Raw genomic sequence first — 21,372 nt, 5'->3', positions numbered from 1 at the left:
AACTCTTTAAAAGTATATTAGTTAAATAAACACTATTTTAAATTAATCTTAAATCTACTGATTTATATAGTGACTCCAGATTTAGCTTTATTTGTGAAAATTTAGTTGTGAAAAGTTACTTGTATAATATGTTAACAATTTTGTTAAAATATATAAATAAAAATACTGTTTTGAAAAATGAATTATTTTATAAATAGCTTGTATGTATATTTAATACCCATATAAAATTCGCGCTCTATTAGTTTTATATATATTTAGTATTTTTTTAAAAGAATTCGATTTTGGTATTAAAATCGATAACGTACATCAGTCCAAACGAATTTTTAAGTAGTATCTTGCATATATACATCGAATGCAACCGTGTCATATTATTTTTAGTGTTACCGTTTATTATACATCTGATGATGTAAAAATACTAAACTAAGGGAGGGTTTGTTTTTCTAGCGATCTGTCGAATAAACACTTTCAATTCTAATACCTTTCAAAAATTCGTATTTTTACAATAATCAAAACAGTATGGAGAAACTGTAAAAGAAAATGTTTTGAAAATAGTCGCATATCATATAATAAATTTCAAGCGATTCAGTGAATTTAGTATATTTGTGGTATATTCGATTTGTCATTAAATTCTACATTTCAGAAGCCCTGTTTCGGTCACCCTTGTGCTGGTCTTTTTCTACAAGACAAAACGAATCCCATGGTCAATTTTGCGTTTGGTTTGCTTTGCAAATAAAGTATTGATATAAATGAAAACCAACGTGCCTATTATCGAATCAAAAGTGTATTGCTCAAAAAAATGTGCGGTGTCGAAAGTGATTTGAACAGTGAACAGCAATGTTAATGTTTTCGAGATGTTATTAATGCTGAGAGACCAGTTGTAAGGTTAACATAACTATCAATCACTTGCTGTGAAGGTGCCATGAAATGATAATGAAATGTAGAAAGTAAACAGAGGCACCCAAAGTGAAATTAAAGCAATATATTTTCATTTTCCCGTGTACTCATTTCATTTTGATATTGATAAATAAAAAGGCGCCGCCGCCGCGTCGTTCTCGTCGTCGCCGCCACACCATCGTCGAGGTTGCCCAGAGATATGGCCTCCCTACATTCCAGTTGGCGTTTTGGTAAAAAGAGACCCAAATTTCAATTACGCATTAAAGGTACATATGAGTGTTGATGTTATTGTTATTGTGACAAATGTTAATTAACATATGCATGCATCGAATATTATAACAGATATTTATTAGCATAGCTTCTTACATACATACATACATATGCGTGTGTATGTGTTTTGATGTGTTGTGTATTCTGTTACAAGTACATTATGTACACAGTATATTTATATATGTACATACATATATACATACATACATATATATTTATTTGTAGCTATTGCTTGGTTGCGACACACAATGCACCCAATATATCAGCAGCTGTTTTTGATGTTGCTGCTGCTGCTTCATTTGAGTGGACAAAATAAATACCTACATATGTATGTATGTACGTGCACACACACACACTCACACATACGGATGTATGCATTTGGTTGTTTTCTTTGACATTACCCTTAAATCGGTGTTCACAACACTGGCTGTGGCAATGTTTGGGTTTGCATTTCGATTTCACAACAAAAAGCAGTTGCAGCTCTAACGGTATCGCGACTACCGTTTGCTACCAGTTTGTGCCACCAATGTATTCCTATATGTATGTATGTACCATATCTCCGCTATATTTGTATATGAACTGTATTACATACTATATGCATGCATGTACATGAGTTTCTTTGACCAAAATATGTGTGTGTCTACATGTTTAGTGTTTATTTATAGAAGACACATCGCATTTATAGAACCCCAAACTATGACGCAGCAAGCGAAAACAAAAACAGAAACATTAAATACAACAACAAACTATTTGTTGATCATTTGTTTTCCAAAAGTACATCGTCATTAACTCTGCGTTGACGCGCAACTATTTTACTTGCATCAGCAAAGAGGCAACTGCGACTGCGACAGCGGCTGATAAGTTTCACTTGTAGAATCTCAACCATTCGCCTACAAACATAGATAGCAGAGACGTGCATTAAGTATGATCGATTCGGTTTGATCAGCCTCGCTAAAAACCGTCACAACTCAACACAGTGGTTGGCTACAAATTGTTCGATCGAGCTTCGTGCATAAAACGAACAAGTACGATCAATTTGTTTAATTGTTCTGCTTACAGATTCAAAATGTTTTGGTTCCGGTATGATGATCGAAAATGATTGTACAAAAAAAGACGATCGAGTCCAACAATGCACGAAAACTCAGACATCGTTATTTGTGTGTTGTAACGGAAAAAACTTGCAATGCATCAAATTAACCAAAACATTACTTCATTTATGTATATCTCCTTTTCTAACGCTTAACATTAAAATTCAATTAAAGCTTAAAATGAATGAACAAAGATAATGCTTAAAGTATTAGGGAACACAAATTTCAATCACTTCTTCATTGAGATAAAAAACTTAAAGTTAAAAAAAGTTGTATTTTCTGGTATTGCTAAAACTTTTATAAAATGAATTTAATTTAATAATTATAATTATGCTAGAATTTACCCCACCGATTATTGAGATCAAACTGCAAATTTGCAAGTATGACCAAACGGTATGAATGTGATCGGGTTGAATGCAAGAAGAATTCTTCAACATTCTTAGCTGCTCACATAAAGCGTTCGATCGAAGAAAATCATTACGAAACAAGCAAGAGTGATTGGAACAGATTGTTCGATTTGAACAAGCTCGCTTACGATCATTCACTTTTGTTAAATTAAAGTTGACAAAGTTCTGATTAAACGCAATCCTTATGCTAAATTAAATTAAATACTTTTCGAACTGAGTGATTTTCTACTCAACAAAACATGTGTCGCTCTAAAACCCATTATGAAATACTCAACTATAGTACTTGTCTATACAAACTGATCTTAATTAGATCATAACAATTTGTTCAGCTGGCTTTCGTGAGTTTTATCTAGCAGATACCTATTCTGGTTAAACAGTTTTTATTGAAGCTAAAACTTTTCAAATTCTTTTGAACAGTTGTCTAATAAATTATCTTTATAATCAATGCAAATGATTAAACATGCAGCTGTATCAGTTCAATTTAAAATAATTCGCTATGAAAATGACTAATTTGTTGGCTTACTTAATGTCTAGTTTCCCAAGATCCAGAGGACTTTTATCGGTTGGATTCAAAGAAATCAGCGGCTGAAAATGCGTACGATATCTACAATATGCTCTGCATGGAGGAGACGCGTGACACAAAGCGTCTCTTTCTGCTCAATGCATTGGCCTCACTATGTCTGGCGGCCTCAAGCGGATCGCCGAACAACAACCTGCGATTCACAACTGAGGAGCTTCTCTTTTGGTAAGGAACGCATGATATCACTTGAGTCGGAGATTCGATAATCATTTCTTCATTTACTTGCAGCCTGAGTGCATCATTGGTGCACACGTTCACACAGGTGAGAGCTGCTGCTCTACGCACCATTCGTTATACGCTGCGAACATCGAAAGACATCAAGACATTCAATTCGCTGCAACTACAGCATCTGTTATGTCGCTCCATCGATCTGATGCTCAAGAATGACGATGAGCGCGTCCAGGCATTGAAACTTGTCCGCAAGATGCTGTCCATAGCACCCGAAGATATCAGTCCTGTGGTAGTTCGATGTTTAGTTTCTCTAGCAGACAGCGGCATTGAGGAGAGTGACAATCTGTTGCGTGCCTGTCTCGCAACACTTGCGGAGTTTGCTGTCCTCAATCCGGCGCTGCTCATTGTCTGCGGTGGCGTCACTTCGATTACACGAAATGTTCTTGAATGCCACAATCCTAGGATTGCCGAAAGCCTTTGTGGTGTGCTGCTTTATCTGCTCGAATGGCCACAAACGCGCAATATTTGCGGTGTTCGGCTCGATTGTCTAGCGGCACCATATTGTGACTTTACCTACAGACTTGGCATCATGGATAAAAACAAGTAAGTATTTGCTGTTGTCATTAGTTAATCCTTAAGGGGAACTATAACTATATCATTTCGTTACAGGGATGCTCGGGAACTACGTTATACCAGTTGTCGTCTGGCTCTTTTATCCGTGCTCCGCAGCTGGACAGGCACCCTCGAATTCTGTGATCCAAGCAAACCTTCCGGTTTGAAAGCAATTGTCGATGTTTTATATTTAAATCAAATTGAAGTTAGAGTAAGTTCTGAACTTCTATTACTATTTCATAAGAAAGATTTAGGCCACAATAGCAAATCGTTTCAAAAGTTTGTTGATCCCAAACTCATTGCTTGTTATAATCCGAATTTCATTCACTGCAGCCACAAAAAAGGTGTTAATTATCTACACTGCTCATAATGAAAATGATAAATAGTTGGTTCATTAAACTTTAAACACATTTCTGTGCCAAACCCACTTTACATGTTTCCTTGCTGATCTATGTGTCGATTTACGTTGCGTTGAGCAGAACTTTGACCAGTTTTACAAAAATAATGCACAATACTAATTTCGACTAATTTAAGAACATGTTTGGCGGATTCAAAACAACTTCATTTGATTTTAACATTACTTATTAAATGTGCTAAACTAAATATGTACATGTTATATCCTCAATTTATCGGTTATCATAGATCTAATGGTTCCCTTTGTCTTTTCACTGCACAGAAAGCAATATTGGACTTGCTGTATGAGTTGCTTGCTGTGCCGCAACCCAGTTGGACTGATGACTATGTGGTTGCATTGCAAACGGTGGATCCGTCCGATTTTCAGGACACATGGTTGCTGAGCAACGGCTTCGTAATGGCTGAGGGACGTTCGATACTGCCGAGTCTAGCAGCACGCGCGCCCAATGTGGTTGAACAGCATTTGGCATTGCTGTTGTATTGTTTCCTAGAGACTGGACTGCTCAATGCACTGGTCGAAGTCGCTGTCAACAGCGATCAGTTCGTCTCGGTGCGCACAACGATATTGATTGGCAAAATCGTACAGTTGATGCACACACATCTGCCGGCGGACATCTGCAGCACTAGTCCAGCGTTGCCCACGCTTGTCGGCCATGCCACGCAAGGCAATCAGCAGGCAAATGCGGCAGTGGCTGCCTTGCAAAATTACCAAAATATGCTGCGCCAACGGCCGGCATCATGTAGTTTATTTCTCGATGGTATTATACAGGGCGGTGCGCTCATTCAGACGCGTCTCTTTCGACGCAACATCAATGCACAGGATCAAACCAGTGCGCTCCAGCTGCAGGATACAGCTGGTGCAGCAGCCGCTGCTGTGGCTGTTGCCTCCTCATCATCATCATCGCTTGTTCGACCGTATAGAGGCACAGCAACGCTGGATCGTCCGCGTTTGGATTCCGTCTCGTCCAGTGATGAATCCAATTCACAAACATCAAGTTCGTTGCGCTCCAGTTTTCGCTTGAAGCGTAAATTTTTGCCCGTCTTCAATCTGGATAGCTTTCGTGCGTTCAATCGATTGCTGACTGGCTCCCATGTGTTGACGCAATCGGATGCCAATGCATGGGATTGGGAAGTGGTCAGCTCTATACTTAGGGTAAGTGACAAGTTAATACAAATAATATTGCAGAACTGTTTTTATTTGTCATTTCTTGCTTTTCTGCAGTCCAATTTCATACGAAAGCTGGACTTTTCGCCAGGCAAATTCCTGAACAAGTTCCTAAAACGACTGGTGGATTTCTTTAAGCCAAGCAATAATCGTTTCTCGCATCAGGATCTAGTTCCTGGCCAACCACTGCCTGCGTACGTTAACGCTGGACTGGACCTCATTGACGTGTTGCTCAGCAGCAATGAGGTAAGAACATTGAAATTAGAAAATGTGATTTGCATGCAACCTGCATTAAGCATTCCTAAGTGTAACACTCGAAGTCAGAAGATAGTTTAGATTTCAAACGTATTTTGTTGTGTCATCTTACAGCTCGAATGCATGCGCTACATAACAGACTACTTTTCGGACATAAGTCAACATCTGCTGGCGGTGACAACATCGAATCGAGCGCACGATTGTCTCTTCAGTCCACAGCATATGAACAACACAATGTGTCAACAGTATTTTCTATATATCGGACGGATGTGTCGCAGCAACAAGGGAATTGAAGTGCTCAAAAACACCACAGTCTTCGAATAGTGAGTACCACATATAATTTTGTAAAATGTGCAAGTATATTCAACAAAATTCTTTCATTTTATAGTCTTATTACGCTAGTAAAGCACACAGATCATGTGTGTTATGTGAAGTTGATTGTCTCTGGCCTCAACTACAGTTACGAAAAGATGCCACGCCAAGTGCTCGAGAAAGCGCTGACCTTGTCGAAAACACGCGGTGGTCGTCTATACGCTACCCAGTTTCTGACCGTGTTGTTGCGCGCCCGATTGCCAAACTTCGAGGTATGGGGACTGCCATTGATAATACAGCAAACCAAGGATCCCGATCGCAGTGTTGTCCTCGCCGCCATGGATGTGCTCGAGGAGGCATGCCACGACAAATACTATCTGGAGGAGATTGTCAGCCTTTGGCCCAATTTGCAGCAACTGGGCTATGTGGGTCGGCTGCTGATGTCGCGATTCTACTCCGTATCGCGTGGCCTCAATAGCAGCAAGGCGCACATAGAAGAGGAGATCAAGTACTGGCGCAATGGTTATAACAAGCGTTATGTGCTGCTCGTCGAGGCCGATACGCATGCCAGTCTAACGCTTCACGTACGCAACGAGGATGGTTATTACTCGAGGCGCAATTGCAACCAAAGAACCCAAACAGTTCCGCCCAACATAGCGCCGCATCTTTATGGTCAAATGGTGCAGACTACGCAGGGCATGACGGCACTCAGCAAGTATGCCGATTTGCCGCAACTTGTCGACGTAATCACGCGTGGCAAATGCTCCGATGATGCTGAATGTCTGGAGCTAAAAGCGGCGATTTGGGCCATCTGTCATGCTTCCACGCACTCCAACGGTATTACGTTCTTTGTCGAGCTGTGCGCAAGGTAATTATACTGATTGTAACACGAGAGATATCTCCTCAATACTGACTTCTTTTTCTTCGCTGCTGCTTTTGAAGACTCTACGAGAAGCTAGTTCGACTGGTGACACTCTGTGATGTGTATTCGGTGCGTGCCACTTGTTTTAGTGGACTGGGATTAATAGCTGGCACACAAGCCGGTGCTAACCTACTCTTCAAGCTAAGTAAGTTATGATTGCCAACTACGTGCTATATTAGGTTTCAATTGGTAGCATTTATTTTTTTATTTATATTAGTATTTATTCGCCTTTTTATACCCGGGTATTACAACTTTGTGCCTGCTAAAAGTGTATTTAACAGGTAGAAGGAGTATTCCCGATCCCATAAAATATATATATTATAGATTAGCCAAGACGTATAGCCATGTCCGTCTGTCTGTCTACCCGACCGTATGAACACTGTGATCTTAGAGACTATAAGCGATAGAGATATCCTTTTTTCGGCAGCACTTGTAATGTTTGCATGCAGATCAAGTTTTTTTTTTCAATTTTTGCCACAATTTTTGGTACTTACAATAAAAAACTATGTTTTAATATTTTTTTCAATTTTTGCGGTATATTAATTTAGTATATTTAAAGATAAATATTTCACTGTTTTGCTTTTATTCAATATGGGTAGCGTGTAAGTCACAGTCGAACACACTCGACTGTAGCTTCCTTTTTTATAGGCAAGTAGTCGATCATATCTTATAATTACTTACATAGCACTTGAAACAGGAACTCAACTGCTGCAACACGTTAACTATAATTATATCAATGCAAATTCAAGTTGTGTGCATGGAAAAGAGTGAAAAGGGTAGAAAAATTCATTGCGAAAGAGAGGAAAGAAATGTAAACGAATAAGAATTTAGCCAAACATAAAGAGAGAGAGAGAGAGAGAGAGCGATACACAAGAAACGAAACAGAAACAGTCAACTAAAAAACGAAACTTAAACTATTTCAGATTGGCTGAGCGTGCGACACGATCGAAATACAATGTGGCCAGTGCATCAGCCAGAGGATTGGATGTCCAGTCAATTTACGCCAGCTCGTCATCACTACGAAGAGGTGCCGCCGTACAACTACATGAGCATCGATGACCAAATCAATGTTTCCTATTACACCGGCAGCTGCTGGAATCTGGACTATGGTGTCGGGGCCAACACTCAGCAAACGCAGGATGTAAACAACACGACTACCACAACCACAACAACGACTACGACAGACAGTGTGCGAACAGCTGGCGAAGAGGTGAGTATTTTATTCTAATTTGCAGCATACATTTTCACTTTACATCTCTCCATCTCGCTCTCTATTAGCAAATGCCATTTGTTCGACCGCCAACAACTGGCATTGGCGTGGCAGCCAAATCGAAAACGCTGCCAGAGGGCACAACTGGTCGCCAAGGGAAACATCAACGTTCGCTATCGGAATCGAAGACAACGGATGTCATCAGTCTGCTGGGTGGTGGTGGTGGAGGCGGGACAAGTGCACCAGGCGTTGCATTCTATCCGATGCACTATCAACATCGAATACGCTACAATTCGTGCACAGACTCCAACACATCGGGCGTTAGTAGCTGTGAATCGGTGACTGGACGCACAGCAGCCGCAGCCGCTGCTGCTGCCAATATGAGTGACTTTCAGCAGTTCGCGCTGAGTCCCATACCCAGCATGTCCAATCTATTAGAGCCACCGATTCTGCAGGCAGCGAAACTCTTGCGTCGCACCTCCTTGTTGGGCACCAGCTTTTTACCGCCCGCCCTTAGTCCGTTGGCCATGAAGGGCTACGCGCAGTTGCGCTGGTTGCGTGCTCACAGTCGACCGGTGTTTTCCGAATCGGCTGCAGAGCTGTACGACTTCATCGACATTGTCGATCGTGGCGAGCCTCAGCCACGTAAATACTCATGGGGAGAGTCGAATCGACGCATCAAGGTGCGCAGCTTGGATCGTCAGACGATGCTCAATGTGTTCTCGTAAGTTACCTTTGTCAATTCGTTATTATAATTATTTTGTATACTCAATTTGAACGCTTATAACATTTCTTTAATCCTATGGTTGATCCAGATTGTTAAAATAACTAATTGCTTTTAAATCCAAAAACTGGCTTGGCTTCATTTCAATATTGACAATTTCACAAATTTGTTTCACTGAGATATATGGTAACGTGAATAAGGAAAAGAAATTTAATAGCAGTAGAATGAAAACAATGTTTAACGTTTAATCAATTGATAAATCTCAAAAAAAAGAAATATAAGAGAACATTTCGATTAATTGTTTCTATTTTTTCTTGCAGGCGTCTTTCGTCGGAGGAGTTGCAGGTGCCAATACCATCGCTCAATGCACCCAAATTTCTGCCAACAAACGATCTGCAGGGTCCGTGCTATGCCGGCATCTGTTTGCCCAAAAATGTGCTCGACTTGTTCCCCACACGCAACTTGAGTCGTACTTACGTATCATGTGATATCATCGATCAGGATCTGACCAGTCTCAATCTGATGAATGTGCGTGCACAGTTCTCAACGTTTCTGAACGATTCAATCAACAATGAAGCGGGTGACGAGTCCTCCGTAATTTCCTCCCTATCCGACGTCTCAACATCCACGAGTCGCAAGCTGACCAAACAAGGCGCTGCTGCTTCCAAGCATGCGCGCAGTCACTGTCTGCATTGTACGCGTTCGCGTCGCCAGCAGCTGCTGCAGACACAAACGCACTCACAGGACGTGAACAGCGGAGGAGATGCTGTGCCGATGGCGCCCTGTGAACTTTATAGCAGCGCTGCAGCGGCCCTGGTGGCTGCTGGCATGCAAGCGGGTCCAGCGCTGTCGCGTAAAACTGCGTCGACGGGCAAACAGCATCTGGCGGACATGAGCTTCCATTCGCCGGAGAGCATTCTAAGCGAGGATAGTCTGCCGGATAAGCTAACTGCTTCCATATTATACAATGTACAGCGGCTGGCGAATCCAGTCAGCGCGAAACAATCGAAGATGGCACTGCTCGAGTTGAAACAAAAGCATCCGCATGCCTTTCAGGATATTTGCCTCTATTCGGAGGCTTGCAAGACGCTGGGACGCAGCAGCTACCGAATGAGTGCACGTCGCTTTTTGCAAGAGCTATTTCTGGACCTCAACTTTGATACGTTTTACGTTGAGCCGCAGCTGATAATACGTTCGCGCAAGCAGCCAGCGGATGATCAGACAGAATCTATTGCGGCATCATTACTAAAGATGCCAACATCGCCATTAGTAGCATCAACACCAGCCACAGCAGCGTCAGCGTCAACGACGTTAACTTCAGCATCGTTAACAGCAACAAATGCGCCATCGAGTGGAACAGCAGCAGCATTGTTATCGCATAAGGCACAACAGAAGCCGAAGCCGACAGCGCAGTTGGCCAGCGTTTATGAGACGAGCTGGGAGAATCTCTTGATGGAGCAATCGCCTAGCCTTGGTAGCCCTAAAACACGTGGCGAACTTTACACGGCAGGCACACGCAATGAGCTCCACATTGATGATACGACCGATGATGCAACTTATAGTGATGACAATGCTAAAGAAGAGAATGTCATCGGGACATTCGTCCCCAAAAGCAGCAATCGTAACAGCACTGCATCCAACAGTCCGCCAACGCAACAGTCAACGCCAGCGACAATACAACTAAACACTTCAGAACCAACAGCGAGCAATGCGACAGCTGAATGTCCCAATCCAAATACCAATTCCAAACCCGAGAACGACAATCTTCAATATAGGCGTGGACGTTTCTATACGCTGGAGCTAGATTTGAGTTGTACCAAGAATAAGTTTCCTATAACCGATCGCAATCGCACCGCTACGTTGCCACTCAAAAAGGATCAAGACCTTGCAAGTGTAACTGTTGGAAACAGTGGCAATGACACTGCCGATTTATATATGAATGTCACCAAGAGCTTGGCAGCATCGATGGCAAAGCCTGTCGGCAGTCTTTTCTGTGAAAAGCGTCTGCAAACATCGAAATCGGAGGCAGTGCTTGGCGATGGCAGGGGCAACGGCAACGGCATTAATAATGGGAATGGTATCAAGTGGACAGCGACATTATCGAAGCAATCGTAAAAAGAACTCTGCAAAATAATTCCATTCGCAAACGTCGTGTGCCAAATGTTACATCACGGCATTTGAATGGTTTCACCTTCACCTTAACAATAAACAAACTTCCAACAAATTTAAAGGCGAGATGATCGATGAAATCAAGAAACTAGTTGATTGAAATCGATTGATATCGAATTTTGCCTTTGAAATAAGCAACTACTTAGTTTATGATCAATACAAACCAAATACATTTTAATTTTATCATTTCGTTTCAAATACAATCTAATGTTAATATATAGAATAGTTTTTAAATACTATATATTATATGTATGTATATTTATTCAAATTAAGCAAACGTTCGAATAATTCAAAAGGCAATCAGCTTTTTAGGCGTGTTGCTTTTCCAAAAACAAACAATTTCGATTGAAATCCGATTTGTCAGGCGAGAAATGTTTCTGCAATTTCAGTGTCGAAAGAAAATCGATCGAGGCTTAATATATAGCAATTACTCGCCGTTATAAAGTGAGTATACAAGCTATGCAAAGTACACCAAACTCGTCGTCAGCCCCTTGTGGCACAAACGAAAACTCAGGACATCGAATAAGGAAGGACAAAAGCAGCATTGCTTTCCGTGTGTGTGTGGTGTACAGTGTGATTGAAGCAACGCAAAGAGGTCGATAGAACGCAATCATACACATCATTGAGACATGAATATATGGGGATATAGCATTCCTATTACATATTTAATTTTTCCAATTTTTAAGTTTTTTTTCTGTAGTATACTTAGATTATTCTTACAAAAAATTAAATTAAATTAAATTAAAAGAAAAAAAAATCAAATATGTTTAAGTATGTATAATTAAAACTATCATATTTAAAATTAGTTATTTTCAGTAGTTTATTATTACGAATAGTGTTGATTTTTTTTTAACGAAAAATGTAATTTTAAGGCGACAAACATAATCCAAAAATATTGTATAATTTTATATGTATAATAATCAGAAATCGAAAAAGAAAACATAATAACACACACACACACACATGATGAATACCCAAAAGTAACAACAACAACAACAAACCACCGCAATTTATTTATTCAACTGTACTTAAAATAAGTTTAACGAATTACAACAACAGGTACATTTAAACCAAGATTGTAAGAGCCTTCAAACTGCCTTTCAACAAAAAGAGCAACAAAAATGTAATAAATACAACCTTAACTGAAATAACCCAAACAAAATATTTATTTCATTGTTAAAAAGAAAAGCAGCAATTAACTAAAAACACAAAAATAATGAAAAGAAAAAAAGGTAGGTAGCTGACAGAAAATAAACAAAAAACTAAACTGCAAATATGTCAAATTATTAATGGGTTGGCAATTCTGAATTCTGATCGCTCTCCGCTGCCGCTGCTGCTGCCATTTGGCAAACAGATAAAAACATTTATTCATAGGTACAGATTAGTCAGCAGCGGCAATTAAGAACAGCTCACCTGTCCACGAGATTGTTGGAACACGCCTTAAATGGCGCATTCGATGAATTTACATAAATAAATGGGAAAAAGTTCCACTGTTCTCTCGTTCGCTCACGCAAAAGTCGCTGGAGAAATCGGGCATCCGATGACGTAAACGTAACAGTTGAGCAAACTCTACTTAGAGAATGATTTTTAAAGCGCCACTTTGCAGTTCTCGGGGAAAAGCGCAAGTTTTGCTGACCTTAATGCTTTTTATACCTGCTACTCATAGGGTAGAAGAGTATTATTATTATGTGCTGGGAGGAAATATATGTAACAGCCAAAAGCAAGCATTTCCAACCTCATAGAGTATAATATATACGTATATTCTTGATCAGCGTCAAAAAAAAAAGGTGTCGAAAGTTATTTAAGAAATTCATTTAGATGGCAAGTAACGCCTACTGCAATCATGCCTAGGATAGTATGTTTATTAATAGTACTGTATCGATATACCAAATATGGCCGTTGGCATATTTTAGTACTCTTGCGGTATATTATTTTGGTATACATATTTTAAGAATAATACCGCACTGTTTTGCTGGTATTCAAAATGGGTATCTCACAGTCGAGCACACTTGACTATGGCTTTCTTGATTTTGTTTTTTTTTTTTGTAAAATGCACTTTTTACATTTCCCAATATCTTTAAAGCGGATGACAGCAATTAAGTTAATTTTATTATTGAATGATTAATTTTGTAAATTTTGTTATAATTGATTAAAGTTCTTTTGATTGTGTAGGATTACAGTTAATAACGAGCCATTGGTATCGTTGATAAAGCATAAAAAGTCACGTAAGGGAAATGAAAGAGGGCGAACGTGTGCAAATAAGAAAGAGAGAGTTAAGTATTATTTTTGGGCTTACAGTTATATTGTTTTGATTATGTTAATTAAAAGCGAAAGTACAGAATTCAATTACCTGCCATATACATGGTATGTCTGCTTAGCTACTTATGGAGTGAGTGTTACCTTGAGTCTTTGTCATAATTGTTGCGAGTTCCTCTTTTAGAAGTTCTGTAAACTTTGGATTTAAACACCACGTTTCATATAGACGACTGTGTATTTCTCTTTTTTTATTTATGCATTGAGATACAAAGTGTGTGTTGTTTGTTATATAGAAGTGTTGAAATGTTTTCGACTGCTACGATAACAGCAAATGTATATCATGATATACAAAAAGGTGGCAACTATGCCCGCTGTGTTCAGAGCCATGGAGCATCCCAAAATATATTTCCACTCTCCACCAATCGCCTGACAATTTAGACTATCGCTCTCGTTGCTGCAATTGTAAATAAGTTAATTACACACACACACACACACGCACACACTCTCTACTATTGTTCTTTGCTTACGTTGACTGACTGCCTGTGTTATCTGTGGTTATCTCTGATTCTGCTTCTGATTCTGATTCTGTAGTTGGGATTTCCGTCAAGCAGGTACAGTTGCGGTAGTTTAATAACGAGCTTGTGGCAGGTCCACAAGCTGCATCACCCGATGCCAGCGATGAGTTGACCTCAGCAAACTCGATTGCCGCACAGACCAAAGCCAAGCTGCAGAAGATTAGCGCCAGAGTGCAGAATACATAGGATTCGACCAATAAGACTTTGTAACAGTTGTGATAGGATCGCTGATACTCCGATCGTCGATTCCGTCCTAAAAGTATTAAACCGGCAATACTGGCCAGCAGAAGCTACAACGAGGAATGAAAAAATCAATTAATAGTTTTAAATTTATATAAGCGTAAATATTTTACCGATAAGCCACTTAGGTACGGATTGATCAGTATGGATGCATTGGGTGCCAGGATAAGTATCCAAACGGAAAGACACACGATGAGCAGACCAATTGCTAGCTGAAATATCAGCAGCTGGCGTGACAAGTTCAAATTGCGTATATGTGAGGAATATGATTCATGTATACCTATAAAAAACAAAAATAAGAAACATAAAAAACCATTCAAGGAAAAGCTAAACAATAAACTTACTGTGCCGTGTTTTATTATTTACAACAATCATGCGACTGTGTCGCAGACTATTTCTGGTTGGTGTATGTCGTCCGGCAATCTTCATGCCCTTAATGTTCTGCGGCACGGTTGTGCTCATGTAGACAGCCTGATTATAAGCAAGAGAGAATTGTTTATAAATATAAGATTTATATTGAACATGACTATGAAGATCAAAGAAATTCTAATCAATCATTAGCTCAGCTATGATTTAAGGTTGGCGCTCATTTTCTCTTACTTATCATATATTGAATAACAAATTTGCTTAAGTACCTGCGATGGCTGCGGAATATCAAGATCACTTAATGGAATCTGCTCATATGTGGTGCCATAGGGCAGCGCTCTGTCTGGTGTGCATGTGGAAGAAGTTGCTGTTGTTGTTGTTTTCATCGGCTGCAAACCGCTTGCTTCCGGCAAAACGGAAACGGATATGGGACTGGCATCAATCACATTCGCATAGTTGGATGTTGCTTTCGTTCCTTGTGCCTGGCAGCCACTATTATTTGTTGCATCTAATGATGGCGACAGCGACACAGCTGCAGCCGAAGGATGCAAGGCGTCATACTCGTAATTGTTGATGCCAAAGAATTTGCACTTGGCATCGCTTAATGCCGCTCTCACTGCCGCAATGCTGTTGTTCGCTCTCGTCTCATTCAGATCCGAGCTTGACGGATTGTGTTGTTGTTGGTGGGTTTCAGCAGTTGCGTTCTGATAGCCAGAGATTCCATTATCGATAGTGCCGCTTGGCTGTGTTGCACTTGTGTTACTGCCTAATTGTTGTACTTTCGGTTGGGATGCATTGCTAATGCTATTGCTATTTGTATTGGTATTTGTGTTAGAATTAGTATTGATATTGCTGCTAGCTGCTGCTGCGGTTGCTGTTGCTGTTGCTGCAGCAGACCTTGCACTCAAATTGTCATAGGTGCTTATTGGACGAATGTTTTCTTGATTCATTGCTTTTGTTTTCTCGATTCTCGGTTGTAGATATTTTGTTGTTGTTGTTGTTGTTGTTGTTCTCGTTTTCGCTTTTCACTTTGTTTGTACCTTATTATTGGCTCATAGCGTGTCTCTCTTGATCACGGTTATCTTCTGTGTGCGCCTTGAAATCGATTGGCAACAACTTGGCATGAGCTATTATCTAAGAACACAACTGCTCCTCTATTCATTCTCATTTTGCGGCATTACCTGCGAAATAAATTGAAATTTAAATAGTAATATTACAGAAATATAGTCTATTTTGTTACATTATTTGTTCTGTCTTTTCAGTCACTCTCTATGAAAAAATACTCTAACGGATCAATGTACCAACGAACATAAAATGTCCCATCTGTCGTTCAAGTCTAAGTCGTTTTGTTTAAGATATCGAATACTATTGTGTTTTTGCCAACTCTCCAATAGGAACGATCGATTGCAAATGTTGAATTCACTTCACAAAGGTATTTCACATTCGGTGTGCTGGAAACTTTGACGACTACTCGTATGTGATCACTCATTTGAGCCACATGTTGAAAATTTCGAGTTACTGACCACCAACTGAATCATTATATTTCGCTATCAATTATTCACGCAATTAATTTGATTACAAAATGTGGCTTTCAGTCTATTTCAAGTTTGTTTTGTATCTTTGAACTGCATACATTTGGTGTATGTATTTGTGCATGTGCATGTGTGTGTATCTATGTATCTATGTTGTATGTACACGAATAAATGGTGTATTTCAAGAAGCTTAACCTATAAATACATATTCAAATTGTGTAAAAAACTTTGCACTTTAAAGATCATAGAAATTCACTGCAAACCTGAATACATACATTCATACATCTGTACATCTAGAGGCCTTCATCCACATGTACAGATGTATGTATGTATGTACGTTAGTTTAGAGCCAGAAAATAAGTCAGTTTAAAAAATAACAAAATAATTTATCCACAACAACAGAGAGCGAAAGACTAATGTTGGGAGTGAGAGCGAGCGAGAGCGTAAGAGAGAGCGAGGGCTAGTGTAAGCGAAGGAGAGAGAGAGAGAGAGAGTGCGAGAATAAACAGATCACGCTAAGAAGATGCCGCTACAACTGTACGCACCAAAAGGTGAAAACAAACTAAAAATAATTCTCACGAACACACTTCGATCGAGCGCTTTAAACAACTATTGTCCACACTCACCGCTCCCGGCCGAAACCAGAGAAAAAACAGCAACAGCAACAGCAACAGCAGCAACAACAACAGAAACAGCAACAGAAATAAAATTCGCTCAGTTACCTGACAGCGCGCTTGAAAAGAGAGCGGCAAGAGACAAGAGCGGCAACCGAGCCGCTCTAAGTTTTAACCCGAGGCCAATGACGTTCAACTAGTTGTGGTACATGTTTGTATGTCTGAATGTAATTATGAATGTACCCTCAGATGTATATGTACTTATGTACGTATGTACGTGGGTGCTGATAGTTTCCATTGTTCAGAGAATGACGACGAAGTTGGCTTGCTGAATGTGGCTTGCATAGAGTCAGAGTCAGAGTCCGAGTCCGAGTTCGAGTCAGACTCAGAGCGTTTACATATGTATATAATACATAGTGTGGACACTTGGCAAGTCTCAACGGTATTTTCTTGAGAGCCAACAATGTCACAGAGCGAACGAGCGAGAGAGAGAGAGAGAGAATGAGAGTCAGCTGGTGAGACCGAAAGTGGTAGCTGTGATTCAAACCAAGTCGGCAGATCGGGAATTTTCTCATTTCTCTTGGCCCTCTCTCAGTTAACATTCCTGCGATGATCGTATCCTTCTAACGCATGTCATCTAAGCTTTACATATACCAAGATATTGTTTAGAGATTCTATTTAAAAAAAACCGTAAACATGCACTTTCGAAATCAAATTGCTTCAATTTAGAATGAAAACAGTTGCAACAAAAACTTTCTCTTAATTGTTTTCACATCAAACCAATTTGAGTTGAGTATTTGATTAATTAATTAAAATTAACATTTATACAGCATTCGTTTGTATTTACCATGCATTTAACGAGTAAATTAAATATTTACTACCTTACAAGACCCTTGAGAACTTGCGACTGGTTTTTAAGGGGGAGAGAAATTAGCCAACCAGAACGCTTTTTATATGGCATGTTTCTCATTCATAGAAAGGTAGAATTTCCTGCTGAAACATACATATGTATGTATATTTAAACTAAAACTATTTATAGTTAGAATTTATGTGTAAGTTGGAATTTTAAAAATAGTAGATTTTGTTATTTAAGAAGAATTTTAGTCAAGTGCAACAGGTAATCAGAACAGTATCTAACAAATGTTTGTTTCTTACATTTGTCCGTTATGTTAACTTTTAATATTCATCTGTTAAGTTAACTTTAGCAAATTGAATTCCCAAGTTGTTGGTAATTATAAAAATTAAATTAATTTGGAAAGTTTTGCTTTGTCCGCTCAACTTGCTCGACAGTATTCAAAATTGTGGGAAGAGGGTATCTCACAATCGATCATGTTTAAATTTATGCTTAAACTGAGAAGACGAAAGCTTTTGAAATGTTTTGCGAATCATCTGAAAGAGTTGTCAAATGTGTGTGTGCATGCCATAACATCAATAAAATTTGCATTGTGTTTTCCACTTTATCACTCATGTTGAATAAATAAATTGCTGGCGTAAAATTAAAAGTACGCGCTAAGTTTCACTATTAGATTCAGCAACCACGGAAGACTTAAATGTTGGTTTTATAGCTTTGTGCAGAAAGAAAGATAAAGATGGAAGACAGCGAATAACTTTTAATCTTAAGAAGTTTTGCGTTTTGCAAATAAGTATTCTAATTAATATACTGTATTCACTGTTCAGAAAATTAACTTTTTTTAATGTTCAGAAAATTACCTTTTTTTTAATGAGAAACTTCTTTTTAAATGGTTGGCTTTTCTTATAAATGTTGTAATATTTTCATATTTGTAAATGTTTTACAGATAGTATCAATGGATTTGTATCGAGAGTATATCAACAGCTTCAGTGCCACTGCACCTATTTTTAACCCATTAAATTATTTTTAAAGTAACTTTAAAGTTTACTGTCCGAATACAATTAAATTTAAAGTGCAAGACTTAAGCTTAAATACAAGATAATTAATTGTGACCATAGTAAATGAATCAGTGCAACTGCACCTACATATATTTTGTTTAGAATATATTTTAGTTCCCATGTTTTAGAACCCATGAAGAATAGATACATACATACTATATGCAAAGTATTTATATTATGTCTTGCAAACAAATCTATACGGTAGATTATCTACCCATGTTGTGTAAGCTGAAAAGGCTTACACAATTATAGAACCAACGTCTATCTATTCATGTTTCACATGCATTTTTCCATAACGTTTTTTTGTTTTTTTTGCTTGCCATCTCAATGATGTAAAGTTAAATTGTGTGCGAAAAGTGCAGAACATAAATACTTCATGCCCATCAAATTAGTTTTATTATATTCAATCTAATTATTTACTTTTTTAATGTATAAAAAGTATATTTTGTGGTGTATTTTTCATGAAACACTATACTAATAGACTAAAGATTGATATAAGCAGTTTTTTTTTGTATTTTTACGGTATATTAATTTGTATATAACAAGAATAATACATTCGTTTAAAATGGGTAGGGGTATCGCACAATCGAGCACACTCGACTGTAGCTTGCTTAGTTGTTTTTCCTGCACTGTGAAATTCACTATTGACAAGAGTGTCCCAATATATATAGCTAAAAAATTTATAAAAAAAAAACTGGGCATTTAATGGAATTAAAAAAATCTGACAGATACAAAATAGATCTAAGCATAGTTAAATTAGCACACTGATTTTATCTAGTTTAGTGTTGAGAAACACAAGTCGGAAAAACTCGTATTACCGGCAAAATCGAGCATTTGAAATAGTTTCGACATTTTTATACCCGCTACCCATAGGGTAGAAGGGTATTATAACTTTGTGCCGGCAGGAAATGTATGTAACAGGTAGAAGGAGGCATCTCCGACCCTATAAAGTATATATATTCTTGATCAGCGTCAACAGCCGAGACGATATAGCCATGTCCGTCTGTCCGTCTGTCCGTCTGTGTGTCTGTCCGTCTGTCCGTCTGTCCGTCTGTCCGTATGAACACCTAGATCTCAGAGACTATAAGAGATAGAGCTATAATTTTTTTTCGACAGCATTTGTTATGTTTGCACGCAGATCAAGTTTGTTTCAAATTTTTGCCACGCCCACTTCCGCCCCCGCAAATCAAAAAAATCGAATAACAAGCGTAAATTTAAAGCTAGAGCTGCGAATTTTGGTATATACTATAATTACTGTAGTAGTTATGATTCCTGAAAATTTGGTTGCGATCAGATAAAAATTGTGGAAGTTATTAAAGAAATACTTTTGTATGGGCAAAAACGCCTACTTACTAGGGGTCTGAGTTGCTTTGGCTGACAATCTGGTGTTTTGTGCCGTCTATGGTATATTTTGAATGCGGTGCTATATCGGTATCCCACATATACCATTTGGTATATTTTTAGTATTTTTGTAGTATATTTGGTATATTTTGAGAATAATACCGCAAAATATATTGCTTTTATTCAAAATGGGTAGCGGGTATCTCACAGTCGAGTACACTCGACTGTAGCTTTCTTACTTGTTTGCATTGCCAGGGCGTGAATTCTAACGTCTACGCTATTATTTAGTTAATTGAATTGTATCATAACTGGCTTGTTAAATAATAATAATTCCAAGCTGAATTATTAAATACAAATTCGAAAATAAAACTATAAATGACAACCAAGAGTTGCAAAAACGATAGACCGTGTAACGGGCCATTGCGTTTGCATTGCAAAATTAATTGCTATGCTATGAGTACTACTAATCGTATAATAATCTATTGTTGGGCAAGTATTTATGGCCGCGACTTTTATATACCCCGTTACCCGAACGTTATTTGGGGGATTTCTGTTTCAAACCATTCGTAATTTACGAACGTAATTTAATTTATTTAATATTTTATTGAACTTTGATTATTTATATTTCTAACTTGAGAAAAACGCGAGATACATAAGTAAGTTATTTTTGTGATTTTATTGCTTTGTAATAAAAAGTTCGTTGAACACTTCTTTCGTAAATTCGTAAGCTGATTACTAGTTGGCAAAGAATTCTTCCCTAAGTTGTTAACATTCGAAACGGCACTTGAAAGAAATTATACAATAAAACCAATGTTGGACAAGTACTGCAAGTTTACCAAAAGAAAAATAAAAGTCATAACAGAATTAAATTTTGTACTTAAGACAACTGTCACTGCTTGGCTTTAAAATTGCCCTCGTCTGTGTTTGTGTCTGTTATAAGAATGTATTACAGTGAACGGCTTACGTATATTAACCATGCCAATAAGTAGAGTTAAATAGAACACAGCTTTTACTGTACTCCAGTTTTAGTACAGGTTTTTATTATTCTTTCGCTCATTTTGACAGTGGAAACATAAGAACAACAACAGCAGCAAAACAACAGTAATAGTAACAAAAAACAAAAACAAGTAAGTCCGTTGCAGTTGAAAGCTAGCTCGACTTTGAAGATACCCTTAATTCAGCTGTCAGATGCATTTGCTTTCACCACTTTAGATTTAGTTTTTGCTAAATTTTATTTTAAGTGCATAGTTATAGTTGGAAATCTTTTATTTATTTAAATCAATTAAAATTGTTCTTGTTATTTGAATGTTTTCTATAATCTGAACATATCTATTGATTGGCAACGAT

At 38.4% G+C, this 21,372-nt stretch overlaps 2 protein-coding genes and 1 long non-coding RNA gene across 3 annotated transcripts; 2 read left to right on the top strand and 1 right to left on the bottom strand.

Annotated features, from left to right (window-relative positions):
* The first annotated feature begins 534 nt into the window (after positions 1-534).
* On the top strand, positions 535-12,355 carry LOC132795340 (rapamycin-insensitive companion of mTOR). The gene is made up of 12 exons (XM_060806001.1): positions 535-1,160; positions 3,194-3,404; positions 3,468-4,013; positions 4,080-4,233; positions 4,699-5,589; positions 5,659-5,847; positions 5,971-6,179; positions 6,245-7,036; positions 7,111-7,235; positions 8,014-8,300; positions 8,369-9,024; positions 9,345-12,355. Exons 1-12 carry the CDS (start codon positions 1,094-1,096, stop codon positions 11,137-11,139), a joined length of 5,922 nt encoding a protein of 1,973 aa, XP_060661984.1. The 5' UTR covers positions 535-1,093; the 3' UTR covers positions 11,140-12,355.
* On the top strand, positions 2,466-3,179 carry LOC132795341 (uncharacterized). Its single transcript, XR_009633434.1, has 3 exons — positions 2,466-2,534; positions 2,590-2,997; positions 3,077-3,179. It is a non-coding gene; the product is annotated as an uncharacterized LOC132795341 (long non-coding RNA).
* Positions 12,356-13,656: 1,301 nt separating the features above from the next.
* Positions 13,657-15,811, bottom strand: LOC132796502 (uncharacterized). Its single transcript, XM_060807695.1, has 5 exons — positions 14,900-15,811; positions 14,609-14,735; positions 14,378-14,544; positions 13,977-14,314; positions 13,657-13,903 (listed from the first exon to the last, which is right to left on the bottom strand). The coding sequence occupies exons 1-5, from the start codon at positions 15,578-15,580 to the stop codon at positions 13,735-13,737; spliced, it is 1,482 nt and encodes a 493-aa protein (XP_060663678.1). The 5' UTR covers positions 15,581-15,811; the 3' UTR covers positions 13,657-13,734.
* Between the last annotated feature and the right edge of the window lie 5,561 nt (positions 15,812-21,372).

This window comes from Drosophila nasuta, chromosome X (assembly GCF_023558535.2).
Source record: "Drosophila nasuta strain 15112-1781.00 chromosome X, ASM2355853v1, whole genome shotgun sequence".
Lineage (NCBI taxonomy): Eukaryota > Metazoa > Arthropoda > Insecta > Diptera > Drosophilidae > Drosophila > Drosophila nasuta.
This window is presented reverse-complemented; position numbering and strand designations above follow the sequence as displayed.

Bases quoted from the DNA above. Each gene is read 5' to 3' on its own strand.
- LOC132795340 (XM_060806001.1), top strand. From the start codon at position 1,094: ATGGCCTCCCTACATTCCAGTTGGCGTTTTGGTAAAAAGAGACCCAAA. The intron at 3,405-3,467 runs GTAAGGAACGCA...ATTTACTTGCAG, and splicing joins ACTGAGGAGCTTCTCTTTTG to CCTGAGTGCATCATTGGTGC. The intron at 8,301-8,368 runs GTGAGTATTTTA...GCTCTCTATTAG, and splicing joins TGCGAACAGCTGGCGAAGAG to CAAATGCCATTTGTTCGACC.
- LOC132796502 (XM_060807695.1), bottom strand. From the start codon at position 15,580: ATGAATCAAGAAAACATTCGTCCAATAAGCACCTATGACAATTTGAGT. The intron at 14,736-14,899 runs GTACTTAAGCAA...GCTTATAATCAG, and splicing joins ATATTCCGCAGCCATCGCAG to GCTGTCTACATGAGCACAAC. The intron at 14,315-14,377 runs GTAAAATATTTA...TCCTCGTTGTAG, and splicing joins CGTACCTAAGTGGCTTATCG to CTTCTGCTGGCCAGTATTGC.